Source organism: Equus caballus, chromosome 11, assembly GCF_041296265.1.
Source record: "Equus caballus isolate H_3958 breed thoroughbred chromosome 11, TB-T2T, whole genome shotgun sequence".
Lineage (NCBI taxonomy): Eukaryota > Metazoa > Chordata > Mammalia > Perissodactyla > Equidae > Equus > Equus caballus.
Window position 1 is genome coordinate 29,740,614 of NC_091694.1, and position 25,097 is coordinate 29,765,710.

Here is a 25,097-nt window from a genome sequence, read left to right on the forward strand (position 1 = left end):
GAGGAGAGTATACATAAGGGCCTGAATGTTAGCCTAGGTGGGGTTATGGGTAGAAAAGATGGATGTAAATAAACTTTCCATCTTTGGGGAATCATCCTGGTAAGTGGGCATGTTGTTGTTCCAGTTGTATAAATGTGAAGTTGAAAAAGGGGTATGCACATTCAAAAATCCTCTGGGGCTGGCCTTTGTCATTGAGACCTACAGGGACTTGTGTTAGTAGAAATTGCCCTGCCTGGGGTGGAGCATTCCTTGGGCCAAATTGAGTACCTCGATGGGTATGAGGAGGGGAGACCATTCCTGCCTGACTGTTAGGTAAAGGGGGGTACAAAGCCAAGCCAGCAGCTTCAGGGGGATCATTATGCCTTTCCTGGTCATCTCCAATTGCACCCCCGGCATACTGTGGGGGCGCTGTAGGGGATAGCAAATGAGGAAGGATAAGATCATCATCTGACTTTGATGATGCTGGGAGGACAGGTTTTTTTCTGTGGAGCCTCCCTCTGAATTATAATCTTACATCTCTTTTGAAAGTTCTTGTTCTAATATAAAAACACAAAAGATTGCACATAGGGGATCTCGTCCCACTGAGTACTGGGGCCAGGCCGTATTACAAAAGGATATCATTTTCTTTTTCTTCATGGGCTCATAACTGAACATCACCCAATTTTGAAGAATGCCTCACAGTGGGCTGCATTTTGGTATACCATTTACATTTCCCATTTAAGGGGGCCTTTTGCCAAGGTGGCTGCAACAAGCAAGGTCTTTTTAGGGGATGGTGTTTTGATAGTGTGCTTGTGGGAACAGCTCTCCCAAGAATAACCAAGGGGTTGGCTGTTTCCCTTACGTGTTCTGGCATCCACAGATTTTGGGTGATTTGAGCTCTGGATGAGCTTCCGCTGCTGATTGCCTGACCTCAAACAATGAGGGTCCAATAAGATATGTTCCTCAGAATGGGGTCCCTGTGAGGCCTTGCATGTCATGGGCAGAAGCCTTGACACCTCCCTAAAGTGCCCAGTCAGGAACATCCCGAAGGACCACAGGGAACAGTGCCTCTTTTTTTCTGAGTCATAAGACCCTCCTATGGTTAATTTCTAAAGGGACTTTGTTACAGTCACAGAGAAACTCAGTCCCCAAATGGCCAATACAATTCAGACAAACATTAACACACAATACAATCCCACATGTGACATAGACCAGAACACTAGCTAGTCTACCAGGAGCTGCTCAGAACCAGATTGCCAGGAGCAACTCACAAGTGACCCCTTTATTCTGCCTCTAATTACTTTGGGTGGTTCAGGCTCAAGATTCAGGACTCAGCCCACCAGGATTCCCCAGGATACAAGCTAAACTTCTATTTCCAAGAAATCAAACCAGTGAGTCACTTAAAGTTACTCACCCAGAACCCAGAAATGTCTAGATTCAGAAGCCATTTCTTCTCTCAAAGGGGAAAAAAAAAAGCACCGAGGGGCCTGGAGCACCACAGTGGGAAATGGAAATCCAATCCTCTGAGCCTCTAGACAAAATTGTCCAGGCGGCCAGTTAGGGTCAACGAAAAGACCCCTGCCCTGCCGGGGACTCCAGAGCCTCCAGTGGGTGGTCACAGGACCTATTCCCTTTGTGGTCGCCAAAAATTGTTACCAAGCAAGGAGTCTCTCCACTCATGCACGGCAGCCAATACTGTGGTACACTGTCCTTTGTGGGAAGAAAATTTATTATGCAATTGGTTGATGAGGAGACAGAAGATTCTCAACTCTGTCCCCCTGATCCAGGGTATAGGGTAAGATTTAAGGGCTCAGGGAGGCTGGCCTGGTGTGCAGAAGCATTGGCAGGATGAATTTCGATTGTCAGATCAAAATTCTCTCTTCTGCGCGTGCTCCTGACTGGCTGTCACCCCTGAAAAATAGTCTTAACATTCTGTCGTTAAGATGAGGTCAGCACAGTAAACGAGCATAAAGTTGTGTAGATTTAAGTCATTGCCTTCTCTGTTAAGAGTTTCTGGAGATTTAGTTGTCCTGTCTCCTTCCTGGCTCAGAGAGGAAGGCACCCTTACAAACAGAGATTTCTCTTTAAATTCTTTTAAATACTCAGCCCCAAATAATTTTTATACTAAAGAGGCATATTTTGGGATGGCAAATTCTGTCCCTGGGGTTACAGAGATTCATAAAGTTCATTCGTATAGTAAACACTCTAGGAATCTTCGTTTAACTCAACATTTACAAACTTATTTGAGCAAAGAAGCCCCATTTGCTGAGTATCTGTTATTACCCTACAGAACATCAGAGAACATCCTGAGAAACAAATCAATATTTTGCATCAATGGCATTAAGTATATTACTTTTAGAATATTTTACTTAGGAACATTTTAATATATCATTTTGCTAACGATTCCTGGGGCTCTTGGCCTTGGGCAAGTTATTGACTATCGTTGGACTTAGTTTCTGTATTATGTATAAAATGAAGAGCAAAGAGGATACTTAGTAAACGAAGGTGATATTAACACGTCCTATTTATTAGGAGATTAAAAGGAAAATTAATCACTAGATAGAGTTCCTAATCCTTTTTAAAAAATTCACTATTGAAAGCTTTTACAGATACGAACTTTGTGACTCGGGATATTAACAAGCTTGTTAAACTGAAATTTAAATATCAAAGTAAAAGGGTATGTGGCAGATGATAGTTTTCAAAAATGGCCACAGCAATATTTCTAGTTCCGTGTGGTTCTTCAGGCCTTTCAGAGCTCTAAAATGACATGATTTGTGACTTTTCTCTCGTTTTCATCTACCTGTGGCAAACAATCTTTCAGTAAAAAAATGTACAATGAAACATTCCATTTAAATATGTGAAGTTAGTTTGATATTTTATGCCGTCCTGGAGTACGCTGAAAGGCCTATTTGTGTCGGAGTCTTTGGGTGCAGAGGTTTGGTTGAATTTTGCAAGCATAATGCTGATTTGTTGGTTGCTGTTCTGATGCCAGAGCTTAGAGCTGTGTATTGCCTTGAATAGTAAAGACACTTGGGTCATAAATCGACGTTACAATACTACTCAAGGCCAATTTAAGTTGAATGGATTCTGGCTTCAGATCAACTTATTTACGGGACCTATTGAATGGGTAGCTTTATTTTTTTTCTGTGCTTTCCGTTAGTAACACAGAGATTTGGTGTGGGGAGTGCCGTTCTTAAACTCTTTTTTCAGGTATTTAAGGTTTTTCTTTTAATCTAAATAATCTCATTAAAGAAAACTATTTCTCTCCTCACGACGCTTCTGACACTAAGTGTGTGGGGTTTTTTTCCTCACGTCGAACAGTTCTGACATAGCACAGACCCACAAGTTACGGGCTCAGTCCCACAAGAGTGCCCCCACTTCAGACACCAATCACAAGTAGTGGGTCCCCAGGTTACCTACACTTCTGTCCGATTTGGCTGTAGATCAAGGGTTCCCGCGATCCCTTCCTCAGGTTCAGTAATTGGCTAGAATGGCTCACGGAATCCGGGAAACACTTTATTTACTATCACGGGCTTATTATAAAGGATACAGATGAACAGGCAGATGAGTAGGTACATACAGTGAAGTGTGGAAGGGTCCTGAGCACAAGAGCTTCTGTCCCTGTGGAGTTGGGGTTCACCACTGACCCAGAAACTCTCTAAACCTCCTCTTTTAGGGTTTGTATGGAGATTCCATTATGTAGGCATCATTGATTTAATTCCTGGCCACTCCTGATTAACTGGATCCTCAACCCTTCTCCCCTTTCTGGGGGTTGTGGGGTGGGGCTGAAAGTTCCAGCCCTCTAATTACAGGGTTGGTTCCTCTGGAAGCCTGCCTCCACTCTCCAAGAGTCATCTAATTAGCATAAACTCCCGATGGTTGAAAAGCATTTGTTATGAATAACAAAAGATGTTCCTCTCACCTCTACTTCTCGGGAATTTCCGAGGCTTTTGTGCCAGGAAATTGTGCCAGAAGCTCTGTGCCAGGGACTGGAGATGAAGACCAAATATATATTTCATATTGTATCACAATATCCTATCTCACTATAGTCAATCTACAATAACGTGATGAAATCTTCTATGGAGATAGAGGACAAAGAGCCTATCGGATTCAACCATCTAAAAGAGAAACCAGCAAAGACAGACTATGGAGAACCAAATTCTTTAGTTTGTACTTTTTCAAGGTTTTCTCACATCTGTCTGAACCATTCAGGTGAATGGAGTTAGAGCCACTAGAGGAAGCTGGCTCCCTCCTGGCCTCCCCCACATTACCACAGGGGCTTTTGCAGACTTTGACATGAGCCTAGAGGGGGTCATCAGAGGTTGAAGAGGCAGCAAGGTGGGAGGCAGTGAGCGGCCACAGCATCACAAGGGCATACTCTGGGGGAAGGAATGCATCTGTAAAGAAGTGATGAAAGTATCTGAAGTCAATGATGTGAGTTTTGAAACAGACATCTATTTTTTTCCCTCCAAACCAGCTAGTAACCACAGGGTTTTTTTTAGCTTGCTAAGATAATAAATTTGCCTCCTCTTTCTTCCCTAAATCCTGTTGAAAGGACATAAGAAATTTCAAGAATAAACTCCAGAGATTACAGGAGAGCTTAGACAGACCATCAGGAGACCAGAACAGGGAGAATATTCTGTGTCTGATAATGTAGGTGGGATCAGACCAACTGGGAAACCCAGAGCTCCACCCAGGTGAGAGAGACCCAAGTGACTCTCCAGAAGAAGCCTATACTAACCTAAAAATCAGAGTGAGATTGGATGGGCCTTAGGGACTCACATGGAGATGAAAACAGCTGTGTCTGTCCTCTGCTGTCACAGTAGCTAACTTCAGGAGCAGAGAACATCCAGTGTCACTGTTAAGGCCAGAGAAAAGGGACTCCAAATAACTGGTGGTTTCCAGAACCTGGAACTGTTACCACCCAAGGGAAGCCATCTGCCTGCACCAAAACATGCCAATAGTCAAGAGGCGAGGTGGTAGGAGAGAAAGGGTTTTTTATTACAGCTTGCTAGCAAGGGTGAAGATTGCCGACTAATGTCCAAAAGAACCATCTTAAGGGAGGTGTACAGAATCTTGAAGCAGTTATATAGGCCAGTGGGTTATAGGGGAGGGGGGTTGGGAATGTTGGTCACCCTCTCCCACCCCCACCCCTGGTGTTACAGGCTGGGAGTTGCCACATCAGATCTTTCAGTTGTCATGGATATCAGTACAGAATCTCTGTCCAGAGGCCATCACATTCCTAGAAATCATGAACAAAATTATCATCTTATTCTCGCTGGGAGGGCCCTGCATATTCCCTGGAGATGGCCCTTAATTGTCTAGGCAAACTAAAGCCAAGTTTCGAAGGGGCTGGTGAGTCAGGGTTATTCATAGTTCCAGTATGGCTTTCTCCTATAAGATGGCTTGTCTTATGCTATCTTTTGACTGTACCTGTATCAGTTAACTCAACGGCGCTCACAGAACCTCAAGAATCAGAAGAAGAAGGACCAGCACTCTCTAGGGTTTGTAAACATTGAAGGCAGGGAGTCTCATCCCTAGAGATGATGATGCAGTAAGGCTGTTAGAATTCTCAGGAAAAATACTTATTTTCCTGCTCTCCCCAAAAGCCAAGGCTGAGACGCCATTTTCTTTTGTGGGGCTGAGTTTTGTTTTGTTTTGTTTTGTTTTAATTTACTGACTTATATAGTGAAAGGAAACCTTTGGTTTTTTTTTACTACTCACATCCAACACTTCTGACACTGAATGTGTGGGTGTTTTTCCCACACTGACCAATTCTCCCATGCCAGCTTGTCACTGACTAATTGCCCCGAGGAGCCCAAGGGTGGGTTCGGAAGCATTTAACTGTGTAAGAAATGCCATCACTGACCACCTTGACCAGACCAAGCCCCACCACAAGAGTGATGCCTATGACCTTTGCCTTATTTTTAATGCTAAGATCTCTCCAGAAGGAGCTCAGGCCTTATGACCATAACCTGCAGTGTATGTGGAAGCATGTTTTCCAACTGAGCCTGCACAAGCGAATACCCACCTCCCCCTTTTGAATAGTCATTCCCCATCTGAAATAAAAGGCCCTTGCTATCTCTTGCTCAGGGACACCATGATTTTGGAAATGATTCTGCTTGGTCTCCTGTTTGCTGCAAATATACCCTACTTTGTGTGACGACTACTTCTGGTGCAGAGTCTGATTTAACTCACCAGGAGATGAACCCACTTTGGTTTCCGTAATAAGCTGGGTGTCCCACAATTCAATGCAATTCTGACACTACCTGGAGTTAGCATCAGATCCCACAGGGTAAGAGCTCAGCCCCACAAGACTGCCCCTACTTCAGATGCCTGTTGCAAGTCTGGGTCTTCCACACTTCTGACCGACCAGCTATAAACTGGGAGTTCCCACGACCTTCTCCTTGGGTTTGATAATTTGCTAGAATGGCTCATAGAACTCAGGGAAACACTTACTGATTTGTTATAAAGGATGTTGCAAAGGATGCAGATGAATTTCCAGATGAAGAGGTCCAGAAGAGTTCTGAGCACAGGAGCTTCTGTCCCCTTGGAGTTGGGATGCACCACCCTCCCAGCACAGGTGTGTTCACCAACCTGGAATCTCTTTGAACCTTGTAGTTTATGGATTTTCATGGAGGCTTCATTACAGAGGCATGATTGATTATTAACTCTAATCTCTAGCCTCTCTCCTCTTCCCAGAGAATGGAGAGTGGGGCTGAAAGTTCCAAGCTTCTAATCATGGCTTGGTTTTTCTGGTGACCAGCCCTCATCCTGAAGTCATCCAGGAACCCACCAAGAGTTGCCGTGTTAGAACAAAAGATGCTCCCATTACCCAGGAAATCCTAAGGGATTTAGGAGCTCTATGTCTGAAACCAAGACCAGTATATATATTTCACATCTTACATACAGGAAGTAGCCATCCAGGTGTCCCACCTGCATGTGGGATCTTTGATCCATCTCCCCATCTCGTTCAGGCCCCAGGCTTTGTCTCCTGCCTTTCAAAGTCGTTAGAGTTTGACAAGTGGCTGCCTTTTGGAAGCTTTTGTGTGTTTATTGCCTCTCATATCTTTGGATCCTTGTTGGTTTCTCAGTCTTTGTGGACTTCTCTTGCTTTCTTAAAAGTTTAAGCATGCATGTTAAATATCTTATATCACATCAGCGTATTCAAGTATTTTGTTGTCAGAAGAGTGTTCAGGATAGTACAGTGCTGTGCTGAAAACCGTAGCGCTTTTTTAAATCGAGGTAGAATTCGCGTAACATAAAACTGTTTTAAAGTCTACCATTTCATGGCATTTAGTACATTCACAGTATAACTATTTCCTCTATTTAGTTCCAAAACATTCTCATTACCCCAAAAGGAAACCCCATAGCCATTAAACAGTTTCTCCTTCCTGTCTTCATCTAGTCCTAGGCAATTACCTTTCTGTTTTCTGTTTCTATGAATTTACCTGTCCTGGATATTTCATATAAACGGAACCATACAAAATTTGGCGTTTTGTGTCAGGCTTCTTTCACTTACCGTAATGTTTTCAAGATTCATCCATGTTGTAGCATGTATCACAATTTCATTCCTTTTATGGCCCAATAAAGTTCCATTGTATGGATATCCTGCATTTTATTTACCCCTTCATTAGTTGGTGAACATTTGGGTCATTTCCACCTTTTGGCTGCTGCGAATAATGCTACTATGAACATTCATGTGCAAGTTTTTGTTTGAATACTCGTGTCTGGTTCTTTTGGGTATATACCTAGGAGTAGCATTGCTAGGTCATGTAGTAACTCTATGTTTAACTTGTTGAGGAACTGTCAAACTGTTTTCCGCAGTGGCTGCACCATTTTACATTCCCGCCAACAATGTACAAGGGTTCCAATTTCTCCACTTTCTTGTCAACACTTATTTTTTGGGATTTTTTTTTTAAAGCCATTCAGTAGTTGTGAAGTGATATCTCAATATGGATTTGATTTGCTTTTCCCTAATGACTAATGATATTGAACATCTCTATATAGCTTTTTAAAACATAAACCAGATCATTTAAGGGTAAACCCTCCAGTGGCTTCCCCTCACACTTGCGATCAAACCAAACCTCCTTATTTTGGCCACAAAGCCCTTCCTGATCAGCTCCTGCCTGTCTCTCCTTCCACAGCACATGCATGCTTCTCGTTGGTCCAGCTACGCTGGCTACCTTCCTGTTCTAGGACACACTGAGTTCTTTCTTGCTGGGGAGTTGTTTCATCCTTGACTCTCAGGTTTCCCACATCTTCTAATGGGCAGCTTTTTCTTGTCACTCTGATCTTAGTATGTTACCTCCTCTGAGAGGTCTTCTTTGACTCCCTAGTCTTTAGACTTTTATCAGCCACTTTCCTATCACGTCACCATTTCATTCTCCATGCAGCACTCTGACACTTCTCCTGCCCATTTGTTCAGCTGTCTTTGGCTACTGGAATGGATGCTCCACAAAGCTTGTCTTGTGTACTGCTCAGGTTCTGGCTCCCAGAGCAGTGCCTGGCATGATGTCATCACTCAATAAAAAATATCTTTAATAAATTAATGGAGTGGCCGGCCCCGTAACTGAGTGTTTAACTCTGCACACTCCGCTTTGGTGGCCCAGGGTTTCGCCAGTTTGAATCCAGGGTGCAGACATGGCACTGCTCATCAAGCCACGCTGAGGCGGCATCCCACATGCCACAACCAGAAGGACCCACAACTAAAAATCCACAACTATGTAGCGGGGGGCTTTGAGGAGAAAAAGGAAAACTAAAATCTTAAAAAAAAAAAATTAATGGATTTTACCTAGATGTTATGTGGTTTAAAATTAAAATCTTTATCCTTTGTCTGAGTTAGAGACTTTACCTTCATTTATTTTTTTCAGTTAGATGGCTGGTTGTCCGAATAACACTATAATTCATACCTTCTCCACTGGTTTCAAACACCCCTTTGTCACATTCCATATTCTGATACAAGGATGTATTTCCAGATGGTTTTCTCTTTGTTTGGTTTGTTTGTCTATCCCTGTGTTGGTATCATACTATTTTGATTACTCTGTGTTTTCATGCCTTGTAGGGATTATCAGTCAAACAGATGGCATACTCAATTTGGGTAATTTGAAGAGAGTTTAATTGAGGCAGTATTTATGTAGTGAGATATCACAGGGTTCAGAGAAACCACAGGAGCTAGTTCACTACCCTGGGCTATTAACTAATGTCCCTACACATAAATAGGCAAGAGGGAACTTTTGCCAGAACCCAAAGGAAAGAATCATGTGGAGAAGGGCAGCTTGGGAGTGGTGGTGCCTTTGGTGGCCGGAGTGAAGGGAGTAAACACCCAGACCTCCCTCCCCTCCTCTCTCCCATTTCCTGCCACTGTATCTTGTTGGCTGAACCCAATCAGAAGTGAGAGGGCGGGGCACCTGGTGGTGTTTTCTCTACAGGCCAGCCCCCAGAGCATGGAGCAGGGCAGAGAGTGTAGATGGTGGATCTGGAGGGCAAAAGAAAGGTGTCCAGCACATAGGAAAAGTCCCCAGTCAAAAATTCCCTGGCTCTTCTTACACATATACTTTGCCAGTGATCATAATCTTATTATGAAATTTGTTAACATTGAAACCAGCCTCTGTACTTGGAATCTTTTCCTGTTTTTCTATTGGTTTGTACCTCCTAGCAGCTGTTCTGTTTATTTGGAACTCATTCGCTATCTGTTTCCTTCCATCTGAAATCCAGTGTACTTACCTGGAATCCTCGATCTGTTCTCCAGTCCATGCTGAACAGTTAGATTCTGAAGCCCTGCTAATTAATGAGGCCCTTGCTCTTTGTTAGGCTCTTAGGCAGTAAAGCTATTTTGTGTAGGAAACACCTTTTCCGCCACTATGTTTCTTGTGGACTTTGAACTTCATTAGAGGTGGAGACTGGGTGTCTTCTAGTTTGCTACAGCAGAGTACAAAGATTCCAAGGCTTCCTCCAGCCTGGTGAGTGTGGTGATGACTTAAAAGTGTGTGCTCTGGGAGCTGGCCCCGTGGCCGACTGGTTAAGTTCACATGCTCCGCTTCCGCTGGCCAGGGTTTTGCTGGTTCGGATCCTGGGTGCAGACCTAGCACCACTCATTAGGCCGTGCCGAGGCGGTGTCCCACATAGAACAAGCAGAAAGACCTACAACTAGAAAATTCAACTATGTACTGGGGGGCTTTGGGCAGAAGAAGAAGAAGGAAAAACAAAAAGAAGAAGATTGGCAACAGATGTTAGCTCAGGTGCCAATCTTTAAAAAAAAAAAAAAAAGTGTATGCTCTGGCCACAGGAAGGAAACGTTCCAGCATGCATTCCTCTATTTGCTTTCTCTGCATCGTGCCCTTGGCTTTGGACCCCCTTATTCCAACCTTAAAGAGCTGAATTTCCCTGGTACCTCTCATTTTAGTCTTTCTTATCTTGTTCTTGCCCAGCCCCAGGAGGACAATGTAAGGGGAGGATGCTTAGCCTTCTGTAAAATAAAGTGAGCTCTGATTTTGAAAGTGCAACTAGAGAAAGCCTTACTCTAATTTGAGAAGTTTAAAATCCTGCAAATCTAAAATTGGATCCTGTGAGAATAATTTGTAACCAGTTGAGAAAAAAACCTGAGAGTAAAATAGGAAGTCATCCTCTCCTGACTACTCTTCCTGTCTTTACTGTTTAGAAACTTGTAGGGTATTAAGAGTGGAAGGGACTGAGTGTCACTGAGACCATCTCCCTTCCTTTACAGATGAGGCTGCATATGTAGAAAGGGGATGATTTGCCCACACAGTGGCAACGGATGGAGCTGGAGTGAGAACCTCATTCTCCTAAGCCTACCTTCTGTTCCTTAGCCCAACTTATTTCTCATTTTTGAACCTAGGATTGATTTTCTAGCATAGATGGCTAACCTATTGTCTTTTCATGTATCGGCTCTCTAGCTAGGTTGGAAGCAACCTGAAGGCAGTAACCAAGTTCTATACTTCTAAATCCATGTGTCTGCATGTTTAGAGTGTATGCTTTGGACTCTGGACGACCTCATTGAATGTCAGTTGAATTGACTAGATCGATGTTATTGAAGAATTAATGATTTAGGACAAAAGGGTGAAGGAGTTACTGAAGACAAAGGCTTTTGGTAAATAAAATGTGGACAGTATTGAGTTGGGAAAAAAAGTTGCAAGAGTTCTAATGCATTAATGATCTTTGAGGATTGTCTTGACCGTTTGTTATTCACTCAGCTGAGGCCTATATGCGGGAAGAAAAGACTGTATGAGCAAGTTAGACTGAGAAATGTCCATTTCTAGAGTTGGTTGGAATTTGTTTTTGAGCAGACAGAGACGCTCTCTGAGTCTCTTGGAGTCTAAGTGGCGAGTACTGGGAGAGAGGAAATATGTTATGGGCTGATAATAGGAGTTTTGCCATACGGATATTATTTCCAGAGAAGGCTTTTGAGTAAACATATTTCTTCCTGTTTTTACTTATTCAAGGGAGATGTTCAGGCCCTTTTGTTTTTCATTTTATTGAGTTGCCCTGGTTGGTGGATGCGGGAGGATTACAGTTAGAGTTGAAATTGTGGAGGGATCTCCTTCCTTAATTCCTGAGCGCTCCGTGGAGGAGTCGAGCCATCTGGATGTCAGAAGAGGAAGCTCTTAATGAGTTCCTTTTTGTTTTGCTCCAAAGACTTTTGAATTGGTTGTTAAATTCACTTTAACTTAGAAGCCTGCCTTTGCTTTGATATGCTGTAAAGGGAGGTGATTCCGAGGGCTCTTCGATGGGCATATCCACCAGCAGCTGTTAGTCTGTGTTTTGACTCACTCCCGCTGGCTCTCCACATCCACAGGCCTGCAAGTGTGTGCTGTGGGGAACTTCTGACCCATCCTTTTGGACCATTGTGCTTGATCTACACTGTTTCCAGGTGGCTTGGCCCTGCTCTGAGACAGACATCAATTGCAAAGATCAGAGTGGGCTGGCTTTTGAAGAGGCTTTTCAAATTCCGCTTTGCAATCCTGCTGAGAGATGGGGGAGCTCCTTTCATGTTTCCATTCCATCTGTCTCTTGAGAGGGCCCAGGGAAGGTCTTCATGTGACCGGGGGCTGTTGATGTTGGCTGCAAATTCATTTCAAATTAATTTCTACATTTTTGTCACAGGCATCTAACAACCATTGTATTTCCTTGATCTTGACATTGCTCTAGCAACGCTACCAGGGAATGAGTAAGAAGGAGAACAGTTCTGTACATTCACGCAAGAACAATGCAAAAGTCCTCATTCATCATGGGGTTATAGCAAATGCTGGTCTTAGTTCTTTCCTTTGTTTAATATTGGGTCCTGGGTAATGGCGCGAGTATTACAGGATTGTATTAGTTATCTAGTTAAGCTTCCAGCAACGCCTCCCTACACAACCATAATACATTCAGATACGGTGGGATTCCAACTGCACCATTCCCCTATCCTTGTTTTATAGAAGAAGAAAATTTTAAAAAGAGGCTAAAATTTAACGAAATCCAATGTCAGGTATGTAAATGGGAGATGCCTTTGGTCTGCTGACTCTAAAGTCTGTTCTCTTTTCCCAATACCAGGGAGCCGTAAATGAGTCAGATTTAGCCCCCACCTGTCTTTGTTTTATTAGGATACGGCCATACCTGTTTGTTTACATATTGTCTGTGGTTGCTCTCATGCTACAAAGGCAGAGTTCAGTGGTTTCCACAGAGAACACATAGCCTACAAAGCAGAAAGTATTTAATATCCGGACCTTTAAGAAAAGAGTTTGTCTACACCTGCTGATAGTGGCCAAGCCATTAGCACATAGGACAGTTGTTCTGGCTGCGCATTGCCAGATGGTACAAAACCCAGAGTCTGTCATGTGTCTGTCTATGTCACTTTTTTTCCTTTTCCTTTTGTCTTCTAAATATTTTTGTTACGATTTTGTGGAGAGTAGTGGCTTTTACCTCTGAGTCTAAATGCCAGCTAGTAATGGTTTGATTTATTTAGTTAGAGATTTCCTGTCAGGAGTATTGTAATAGATTGTTTGAGATTCTAAATGGTTTTGTGAACTGTAAGTTTTTTAGGGGGTCTTTCTTTCTTCAGGGGGAAAAAATCAAATAATGTAACAGTGTGATGATTTAGCGAGTCATGCTGCTCTCATTTGGAAAAGGGAAACGTCCCTGTGTTTTGGCCTGATGTTAATGTACTGTTACATTTACAACTTCTAGCCGAGGTGGGTTTGAAGAAATGTTAATATCAGTTTTATGCTCCTCAGGCTTATTGGAGCTTTGCCTAGGAGGAAGTAAGTTGTAAGGGAGTTTTCAAATGTCGGTGTACATCCGCAACACTTTGGGATACTTGCTAAAAAATGTAGATTCTTCAAACCCTCAGCCCTGGAGATTCCAAATGAGTAAGTCTGCTGTAGCTGCCTCTGATGCATCTGAAAAAAAAGCTGCTTTGGGGAGTGGAGCGATGGCTTAATGTAGTGATTCTGGGTAGTCCGAATGAGGATAGTATCCATGACTAGTTTTTTTTTTTTTTTTTAAGATTTTATTTTCTCTTTTTCTCCCAAAGCCCCCTGGTACATAGTTGTGGATTTGTAGTTGTGGGTCCTTCTATTTGTGGCATGTGGGATGCTGCCTCAGCCAGGCTGGATGAGTGGTGCCATGTCCGCGCCCGGGATTCGAACTGGCGAAACCCTGGGCCGCCGAAGCGGAGTGCGCGAACTTAACCGCTCAGCCACAGGGCCGGCCCCCATGACTAGTTTTTTAACCCTGGTTCAGTTTACCTTAGAATGTGATATTTTAACTGTAAACTTTAAATGTTTATTTAAGTAAAACATAATAGGAAAATTATGCTGCTGTAAATGTATTTTAACTACTTCTTTCTTCCACTACCACTAATAATGACAACAGCATTTGTTTTATGCAGTGCTTTATACTTATAGAGTTCCTCATCATACACATCTCATTTGATTTTTATGCCTCCCCTTGAAGGAGATGTGGCAAGTAGTATAATTTCATTTATCAAACGAGAAAACTGAAATTGAGAAAACAAGTGATTTTTCTTTTTCTACATGGTACGGCTGATAAGTAGTACCTGTAGAGTTCCCATACACCACTTCTAATTTCTAGTCTAGTGTTACATGCAGTGTACCATATTGTTCTTATGACAGCTATTTTGATTTTTAGAGGAAAATACCATCATTTATAACTCATTGCCTTCTGATAAGGATGAGCTGTCTGTGGTTAAATACTTTGCTGATCTCCCATAGGTGACTAAATGTGGAGGTGATCATAGGTGTGTACAGATTGGCAAATCGGTTGTCTAATAGAACATCCCTAGCACGGAAGAGGAAATCTCTCTCCTTTCTTCCACAGAAACTTTATAAGACGGGTCGGGAGATGCAGGAGAGGATCATGGACCTGCTCGTGGTGGTGGAGAATGAAGACGTAACAGTTGAGCTCATTCAAGTCAATGAGGATTTGAATAATGCCATCCTTGGATGTGAGAGGTGAGTGGATGGTGTCCCCCCTCCGACCCTCCTCCAATTCTAGTTTGGCTCCAGTTACTCAGCATTCTTATTAGAGTGCCTACAACATGAACACTCAGGAAGATCAAGAACAAGTTCAGGACCAGACCGGCTTCCTCCCAAGATAGGGAATCTGGTCCTAGCCTTCTGGGAGCTTGTGATGTGGCTTGCAAGAATGAGAGACTGCCCGAGCAGTGCTAGGAGCATTCTTGGACATTTTGGGTGGTGTAAACACCTAACCTGTAAGCAGGGCCTGGATCTTATTCACTTAATATTGTCTTCCCTGAGTGCATCATAGGCTCTCAAATAGATGAATGGTATAAACAAAGCATCTTAGTGAAAGTGAAGTTTACCCTAAGTTTGAGATGGAGAACAACATGGAATGGTTAAGAGAAAAGCGGAGGATATTTTTGTGTTTTGCTAGGAAAGATTTGTCCTGAGCTAACATCTGTTGCCAATCTTCCGCTCTCTTTTTTTTCCGCTCCCCAAAGCCCCAGTACCTAGTTGTATATTCTAGTTGTAAGTCCTTCTAGTTCTTCTATGTGAGCCGCCACCACAGCATGGCTACTGACAGACAAGTGGTGTGGTTCTGCTTCCAGGAACCAAACCTGGGCCGCTGGAACAGAGCATGCCAAACTTTAACCACTAGGCCATCAGGGCTGGCTCAAGTGGAGGATATCTTATGTGGAGAAAATAGTCTGTACAAAACCAGAGTAGCCAGTGAGGACATTTTGTATATGAACATAGATTCTTAAAAATTTCCATTTGGAAAAGTGTGAAGGCAAAGATTTTAAATACTCATAATTTTGTCACTGATATGTTAGGTTTTTCCCTAAACTTTTTTATAGTTGTGATCCTATAAAGAACATATACTCCTATTTCTCCCTTGATTTTATTCACTGTATAGCACATATTTGTGTATCCTATGTTTTTAAATGCTTTTGATAAACGATTATTTTTATTTTATTTAAAAAAATTTTTTTTCTTTTAAAGATTTGCACCTGAGCTAACATCTGTGCCAATCTTTTTTTTCTTTTCTTTTCTCCTTCTTCTCCCCAAAGCTCCCCAGTACATAGTTGTATATTCTAGTTGTGAGTGCCTCTGGTTGTGCTATGTGGGACACTGCCTCAGCATGGCCTGATGAGCAGTGCCATGTCCGTGCCCAGGGTCCGAACCAGCGAAACCCTAGGCCGCCAAAGCAGAGCACGCGAACTTAACCACTCAGCCTTAGGGCTGGCTCCCATTATATTTAATAGCTGAATAGTGGTCCTGTTTCTCTCGCAGTTCACTTATTAGGCATTTAAGTTGTTTCTAACTCATTTATTCATTCATCAAAATAACAGTCTTATAATGTATTGTAATCTATAGTCAGGTCTACAGTCAGGAAAACACCTTAAATCTTACGTATGCACACACTTGGAAATTGAAACAAGTGCAGTGAAACAAAAGTTCAGGATATCTGTTTGGTGAGAATAACAACCGGACCTAATCCAGCTTGGGAGAAGGAAAGGAAGGCTGCTCTGAGGAGGTGCTATTTGAGGACTTACCTGACCAGTAGGAGTTGATGAAACAAGGAGCAGAGTACACGGAGGTACGGTCTGTGAAGCTATGGGAAAGTACGGGAGATCTGAGATTGGAGGAGCGAGTGTGCACCCAGAACCCAGCCCCGAGGACCTGCAGCATGCTTTGATTGACAGGCAGCTTTTTCCTCAGTCTTAATGTAAAGTGATGGGTAAAATAAGAACATAGCTTCAGGCAAATCTCCTGGTCTCTTTCCAAAGCTATCCCTAGGCCTTCCTATCATAGAAATTATGGAGCCTCTGAGATCTACTCACTTTTTCTAGATCCTTGTTTCTCAGTAGGAGTAGTGTTGGCATTTTGAGTGGGACGGTTTTCTCTTGTGTGGCTCCTACTCACTAAATGCTGGAAGTATTATTCCTAGTTTAAGTGGCACATCTAGACACCCTCAGGGGCACCATTTCTGTTGAGAATTACTGGGAATGTGTAATTGCACGGTGGCTGTATTTCCAACCGGCTGGTAAGGAATGAGACCAGTGTAACTAACATAAGAAAGAGACATGAATAGGCCCAGCTTCAAATCTTGATGATTTCAGATAAGTTGCTTAGCTTTTTAAAGACTTACGTTTTTTCCTGTATATTAAAAAGGATAATACTACCTATTTGGAGGGGTTTCTTTGTTTGTTTTGGGTTTTTTTTTGAGAATTAAATAATATATATAAAAGCACCCAGCAAAGTGCTAGCACATTGACACTCTTTAAATAGTAATTTCTCGTTCTCCTCCCCATTAATGTCCCACTGAGCCTTTTAATTTGTTGACTAGATTTATTTCCACTGATTATAAATGAGCCAAAAGAATCAGTGAAGTAAAACCAATAGCTATGAAATGGTAAGTTCTCTGCGTCACCACCTGCCTGTCAGGGACAGCAGCCTTTCCTATGAGGACATGACAGAGCATCGACTGAGGATGTGAGCCCAGTGACCAGCGTCGTCTTAGCATTGAACAGACTCCCAGTCCTTGCCCTTTGTTTTACGGGTATAAATCTTCGTAAGCAGAAAATATCTAAGGAAAACCACATAGTTTTCAGTAGAGTGCTGCCTTCTGGTTTTTATTTTGGATAATTCTATTACAAACCATAAGACCACTAACTAGACGCTTCCTTAGAGACTGAATGTGTGTTTATTTGGTCTAATATGAAGAGATTGGATGACTTCTGTGAATGGCTCATTCTGATTCAGCTTTGAACCATATGTGTGAAAAGCAACTGCAGTAAATTATGAAAGAGAAACCTGTCTTAAGATTCAGAGAAAAGTTCTTGCCTTTAGAAAAGATGCTAATCTAATGTATTAATTTCCTATGGCTGCTGTAACAATTTACTGCAAATTTAGTGGCTTAAAACAACATAAACTTACAGTTCCGTAAAGGGCTATCATCAAGGTATCAGCAGGGCTACAGTCCTTTTTGGAGGCCCTAGAAGTTCTGTTTCCTTAACTTTTGCAACTTCTAGAGGCTGGCCACTTTCCTTGGTTCATGGCCTCTTTCCTCCATCTTCAAAGCCAACGTCATCCAGTTGAGTCCTCTCGCACCGTATCACTCTGCTTCCTCTTCTTCCTCCTCTTCCTCCCTCTTCCACACTTAAGGACCTTTGTGATTACATTGGGGTCATCTGTATCATTCAGGGTCATCTCCCTGTTAAAGACAGCTCTCTAGCAACCTTCATTCCCCTTGCCGTTTCACTGTTCTTTTGATTAGGCTGTGGATATCTTCGGAGGGGCATCATTTTGCCTGTCACAGTCTGCCCTCTGTTCCACAAAGGTTCACATCCATTCCACATGCGAAATACTTCTACCCTATTCCAACATCCCCCAAAGTCTCTACTCATTACAACCAGGGAATACTTGTGCAAATAAGGAAATGGGGATTTGTTACTCAAGGCTTTATCTGTGAAGGTTGTTCATACCCAGCATGTAACTTACTAGCATATAAGAAATCAATGCCATAAGTACACGGAAGAAAAAACATGCGTTTTAGAAATGGAAAGTCCTGGGGCCAGCCCGGTGGCACAGTGGTTAAGTTCTCACCTTCTGCTTCGGCAGCCCGGGGTTTGTCGGTTTGGATCCCAGGTGCGGACCTACGCACCACTTGTCAAGCCGTACTGTGGCAGGCATTCCACGTATAAAGTAGAGGAAGATGACCACGCATGTCACCTCAGGGCCAGTCTTCCTCAGCAAAAAGAGGAGAATTGGGCAGCAGATGTTAGCTCAGGGCTAATCTTCCTCAAAAAAACCCAAAAAACAAACAAAAACATTAAAAAAAAAAAAGAAATGGAAAATGCTTAAACTGAAGTGCATGTTCCAATTCAGTGTAAGATTTTAGACTTGTTTAGGTTCATGGGGTCAATGTGTCATACTAGGAATACTGTATGTTTCTAAAGCAGCTTTTAGTTGGCAAAGCATTTGCATATTCGTCCACGTGCATTATCTATCTATATCTTGCCCCTGAGAATAACTTTTTGAGGAAATGGTTCAAATGTTGTTATTCTCTTTTAGCAGATGGAGAACTGAGGATCAGGAAGTCATACCCATGGTCATGTAGCTACTAGATAATAATGCTGACAGTTGAATCTTGGACTTCTGTCTCAAGTTCACTATCCTTTTAAACCTATTATTTACTTAAAAGTTCCTCCTTTACTCCCAGTGTAGAGCAAGGTAAAAGTAAATCAAAGTTGTAAAAGGTCAAGATTTTTAGTAGGTATCAAGTGTCTTATAAAAATGAACATAAACAGTGAAAAATGCTTTCAGTGTATTAGAGTTTTTGTGGAAAATTATAATGGCAAAATTAGAAACAAGTATTTGAGAGAAGAATAGTTAAATGTGTGATACATTCATGGATAAAATATGCAGCCACTAAAAATTATATTTCTGAATAACTATAAAAATGCTTACAACATAGTTGAATTAGGATATAGAATTATGGAAAGTATAATTTCAACTAAGTTTAAAATGGATTAATTTACGGGAAAAAATACTGGAAGGAAAGGCATTGTAATGTTAATAGGGGCCATTTCTAGGTGATGGAATTCTTTTCATATTTTTGATCCTTGTCCTTTTTCGCACATTTTTCTCTAAAGGCGTTATTACCTCTATAAACTAGAAAAAAGTTTTTGAAGTACTTTATTGGGAATTGAGTGGGGATGAAGCTGATTGTCTTTGTTCCTAAATATTTGCATATTAATTGTTAAATATTCTAGCATTTTCGTATCTGTTTTTCTTTTAAATACTTGCATTTTGCTAATTCAAACAGGTTTACTCGAAACCAACAAAGGATTTTGGAGCAAAATAAGAACCAGACAGAAGATGCCAATGTAAGTGAATAGAAATGTTATAAAACAATTGAACTTTTAATGAATTGTAGGTAAGAAATAAGGCTTACTTCAAATAGGTCTTTCATTCATTAATGATGGAGAGGTTTTGGCGGTGTAGAGTATTTGCCTTAATAACGATGTTATTAAGTTATTAATAAGAGGTCATAAGAAGATCCTCTAATTGAGCAGGAACCTATGTAGACAGTGAGATGTGATTAGTACTAGTGTTGCCCATTGAATGGAGAATTCTCCCTCAAAATGCATCCAAATAGAATCTTCCCTTCTCCACAGGCAAGTGTTTGGAGAGAAAGCTGTGAAAAATGACCTGACACATTTTTCCTAAGTTGTGTTTTTGTTTGCTTTGCTTTCAGATTACCAGTGAACCTTCTGCCCCGTCCTGTGATCTCCTTGACCTGAGTCCCAGCCCCCCGAAGCCGAGGGCCACTCTGGGAGAACTCAACTCCGTGAATGCTCAGCTCTCAGACCTAAGTAAATAAGCACGTGGGCCTTTTCAGACCAGCAGAAGAGCTTGATGTGAAACAGTTCTCCTTGGTTTCATGATTAAATGCAACCTGAGAAGGACTGAAGTCTGTCTGAATATCAGAGAACTATATCAGGGGATGTAATTGCTTCTTGGCAAACGGTTGGGTTATTTGCAGTACAGGAATGGATGTGTCTGGGGAAGAGGTCCTTGAAACTCATCACACTGGTTAGAATCTCATGGGATTTACCTGGCCTGCTTTATCGAGGTTGTTCCTCTTCATGGCCAATACTTAAATCTACTCTGAACCCACGCACTATCATCTATGGGTTTCTCTGCTATGCTATAGCATCAGGTAAGGGCATATTTGATGCAGATGGAGAAATTCAGGAATTATGAGGCCTGGTCCACATGGTGGGGAGATGTAAAAGGGAAAACACAGACTTTTGAGTCAAAGAATGCCAAGCTGAAATCCTGGTTCTGTCACATCTTAGCCACCAGACCATTGAGACTTTCCTACCTTAAACAGTGAGAACAGTAGTTGCTTTAATGAGTTGCTGTGAAGATAAATGAATAATGTTTATAAAATGCATTGTAGGCTTAGAGTTACCTATGTTACCTGTCTTATTTGTTATCTCCTACTATCCTTATTCCCAAAAAGTTTGGGTAAATTACAAAATTAAGGATGATGAAAAATGCTGAAACCCAGAAGTTTTTGCCAAACTAAAATCAGTTTGTTTTTCTCTTCTGTTAGCAGGTTTTTCCAGAGTCAAAATATTCAGTATCACTGAATTTGTGGTTTCCTTATAACTTCCCCTATTTCTAAAATGTTGGCTGCTTGCTTATGTAGACCAGTGGGACGTGTGGAGTCTGTTACATGGAAGAGTTATTCTTGAGTTTTTATCAGGCATTTTTAGAGGGGAGGAAATAATTATTCCCTTTGGGGCGTCTCACCTTGGATTGTAGGAAGTTAAGAGCTTGGGGAGGTGAAGGTGGAGCTCTGTATATACCATAGCTTTAAAACTTGTATGCTTGGCAGAAGCGTACAGGTAAAATCTCTTCCATTCTGGATCAGCTTGGGAGTTTAGAAAACCCAATAAAATAACATTTGTTACCTTTTCAATAACCTCTTTTTGTGGCAGGGGATTTCTCTCTTTCTAATGGTAAAAATGATACTTTTTAATTTCTGGTTGAGGAAATCCCATGATTTTGTGGTGACAGAAACCTCTCTCTTTAATTTGTTTTTTTGTTTGTTTTTTTACTGTGGAAAATCCCACAGAACTGACTGACAAAATGTTTTGAAGCCACATAGCAAATCTATTTTGTATTCTAGATTTCACTTCTTCAAGTCCTGCTGTAACGAACAACGTGAAACCTAGTCTTTGTCCACAGATGGATTTGCTAGCCTTGGAAAATACAGAAACATCCCTGTAAGTATGTCAGTAATGCTCCGGAACTGATACCATCTCATGGTGATTCCTCATATTTAAGAAAACATGACATAGTAGAAAAAGTAGAGGCTTAGGAGTCAAACAGACCTGAGTCAGAATCTCAGTGCTACTTCCTACATCTGTGTGACCTTGGATGAGCAACTTAACCAGTGGAAGCTTTCATTTTTCTTCTAAGAATATTTCTTAGGATTCTTACGAAGATTCAGTGAGATGTTATATGTCAAACTCCAGTATAGCTGTTGGTACATAATAAGCCTTCAATCAGTTGTCTTTGTTTCTGTTATTTTTTAGTGAGAATAGAAGGTAGGGGGACTACAATGACAAAGGTAGGGGAAGAGAAATGAGGTTTAAAATTGTTAAGAGTAACAGCCACACCGATTACACAGCACTTGCTGTGTGCCAGGCACTTTGCTAAGCTGTTTTTGTTTATTTCATTTAATCTTTGCAAACGTTCTTGGGTCAGTTCTGTTGTTATTGCTATTTTAGAGGAGAAAAGGCTGAGACTTAGGGAATGGAACTTGCCCCAGTTCATTTAGCTATCAAGGAGCGGGTCTGATGAACTGAGAGTTCACCAGAAAAGAATACAAACGACCCTTAAACATATGCAATGATGCTCAACCTTACTTATAGTTACATATAAATATATATGTAATAAGTATAATATAAATTCAACTACAATGAGAGTAGTTTTTAACCTCGCAGACTGGCAAAAGTCCAAATGTTTGATAACGTGCTTTGTTGCCTGTGGAAAGACAAATGGTATCGCAAAATTATACAGTTCTTATAAGGGGCAAGTGGCAATATCTATTAAAATTATAAATGTGTTTACCCTGGAACCTGCGATCTCATTTCTGGGAATTCTCACCTCTGCAAGATGAGTTGTTTACAAGATTATTCTTTACCACATTTGGGCAAGAGCTAATAATTGGAAACAATTCAAGTACCCATCAGTTGGGGACTAGTTAAATAAACATCTATGCAGTGTATTACTATATAGCTAGGGAAAAAAAAGTAGGCTCTTTATATGAGGAACAACCACTAATGTATTTATTATTAAGTGAAACAAAAAGGTGCAAAGTAGTGTGTGTATACTATATTGCATTTGTGTAAGAAAGTGAGAAATAAGAATATGTATTATTTGCCTCTATTTGCATGAAGAATGCAAGAAGGATGCAGAAGAAGCTAAAAAGCGTGGTTCCCTAAGGTCAGGGAGGGGCAGGATAGGGTGGATAGAGCTAAAAATACACAGAAGTTGGATTTGCCTTATACCAAAGCCTATATTGTTTTTTTTCTTTTAAATGTGTACATTTTAGCTAATAGGCAATGCATTTCCATGATTCAAATATCAAAACAATATAAAAAGTTGTACAGAGACTATTACTTTTCTTTGTTTTTTTTGGTTTGGTGGTGAGGAAGATTTGCCCTGAGCTAACATCTGTTGCCAATCTGCATCTTTTTCTGCTTGAGGACGTTTAGCCCTGAGCTAACAGCTGTGCCAGTCTGTTTTGTATGTGGGTCGCTGCACCAGCATGGCTGACGAGTGGTGTAGGTCCACACCTGGGATCCAAACCCGTGAACCCCGGGCCACCGAAGCAGAGCACGCACACAGAATTTAACCACTAGGCCACAGGGCAGCCCCCAACAATTACTTTTCTTTATTGAAAAAAGAGTAGGGGCAGAGGGTGTAGAAAGGAGAATGAGAAAGCACAATCAAATTGGGGAGAAAAGCAGGAAAAAAAAAAAAAGCATAAGGGAAGAAGAGGAGTAAGGAAAGATTCATGTGCCAGGACACAATAGAGTCAATGGCTATCTCATGAACCACTAAGTTGGGCAAGAGCCTTAGGTTGGCTTCCTCTGGTCTTGACTATGTGTGATGCAAGTAAGTGCTGAAATGTAGGCAGATCTCCAGTGAAGTTGCTTAGGAAATAATGTAGTCTAAAGTAGCTGATGCTGTTTTCCTTTATCCTGCAAATCTTATTGGCTAATATGAGAAAGAAGAGGATATAGAGGAAATCCCATTATAAAAATTGTCTCTGTAAAACTCATAAAAAGATGAATCCTAGCTAGTAGCTGCTTATTTTAATCTGTACTCTTGTGGATGTCATTCTTTGGCAGGCATAAAAACCATTTGGGTGACTTAAAAGGTAAAGTTGCTGGGCCTCAGAAATTCTGATTCAGTAGCAGGAATCTTTGATTTTAAAAGGCATCCCAGTGGAATCATAAAGCAGTAGTTTGCCAGCCATACATTAGACATCCTATAATGGTCATCCACTCAAGATCCAGATATCAAAATAATTATAATAGTGCTTGGAATTCACTGGAATGAAAGATACTCTTTAATATTAATAATATTTTGTTTTCTATACTATCTTTCTAAGCCTTTTGTGTCTATTTTTTTCTAATTTTCAAAAAAGCTTAATTAGAGGGTCCCTGACTTAGGATGGTGGTTTGAATTACGATTTTTCAACTTTACGATGTGCAGAAGCTGTACACGTTCAGTAGAAACCACATTTTGAGTTTTGATCTTTTCCTGGGCTAGCAGTCTGCAATATGATACTCTCTTGTGATGCTGGGCAGTGGCAGCGAGCTGCAACTCCCAGTCAGCTATGCGATCATGAGGGTAAACAACCGATATATTTACAACCATTCTGTACCCTTACCACCATTTTGTTTTTCACTTTCAGTACAGCATTCAATAAATTACATGAGATATTCAACACTTTATTATAAAACAGACTTCGTGTTAGATGATTTTGTCCAACTGTAGGCTAATGCAAGTGTTCTGAGCATGTTTAAGGAAGGCTAGATTAATCTATGATGTCTGGTAGGTTTTTGGCTTAAGTTATTTTCAACATATGATGAGTTTATCAGGCATAACCCCATTGTAAGTCAAGGAAGATCTGTACATGACTGAAACTGTGATTAGACCAATTTTTTACAGTGTCAGAAATTGAAGGACTAAAGCTGCCTAGGACATGTATCTACGTTAAATTATATGCTGAAGATTACGTATGAGAGGCAAAATCAGTCACAATAATGCCTTATGGTCTTGAGATTTTTCCACCCCTCTGTGTTTGCAGTTTAATTTGTTTACCATCACAGAACAAATGAGTGATGGAATTATTCATAAGAGAAAGGATCCTTGAAAAACAATGATAATGGTGGGATAAAGTCATAGGTCATATATATTTATAACCCACTTATTATCAGGCAGCACACTAAGAAGAATAAGAAATGTTTACTAATTACTAACCAGTGCTCCCAATAGACCTATGAGGTGGCCTCCCATGTCGTTCTCATTGTAAAAATAATAAACCAAGGCTGAGGAAGATTAACTTGCTAAAATTTGCCCAACTAATGCAGAAACAGGATTCAAATTCAAGTGGATCTGATTTCAGTACCTGCTCTCTTTTTTCTTTCTGTAATTTAATTTTATTTTTTAAATTTCCATATATTAAAATTGACCCTTTTTCCCGTTTGATGTACAGTTCTATGAATTCTAACATATCCTGGGCCGCCAAAGCAGAGCGCGCGAACTTAACCACTCGACCACGGGGCCGGCCCCCATCTTTACTTTTAACTTAACTATCTTGATATATTTGAAGTGCGTTTCTTGTAGAAGGCATATAGTTGGGTCATGCAGTTTTATACATTCTCATAATTTCTGTCCTTAATTGCTATTTTAGGCCATTTACATTTAATTTAATTATAGGTTTGGATTTAGGGCTACCATTGTGTAATGTGTTTTCTGTTTGTCCCCTTTCTTTTTCTTCTGTTTCCTCTTTCCTGCAGTCTTTGGGATTATTGGAATGTT

The 25,097-nt window shown here is 41.1% G+C and overlaps 1 protein-coding gene across 3 annotated transcripts in view; it reads left to right on the plus strand.

Moving 5' to 3' along the window:
* Window positions 1–25,097, plus strand: part of TOM1L1 (target of myb1 like 1 membrane trafficking protein) — a 62,308-nt gene that overhangs the window by 26,409 nt on the left and 10,802 nt on the right. For all 3 annotated transcript variants that reach the window (XR_002811525.2, XR_011422997.1, XM_001500172.7), the window contains exons 8-11: window positions 14,317–14,450; window positions 19,291–19,351; window positions 19,723–19,840; window positions 21,166–21,262. Coding sequence is in view for 1 of the 3 variants with exons in the window: in XM_001500172.7 (XP_001500222.3) it covers window positions 14,317–14,450; window positions 19,291–19,351; window positions 19,723–19,840; window positions 21,166–21,262 (410 nt within the window). In the remaining 2 variants the exon portion in view is untranslated. The remainder of the gene's footprint in view (window positions 1–14,316; window positions 14,451–19,290; window positions 19,352–19,722; window positions 19,841–21,165; window positions 21,263–25,097) is intronic.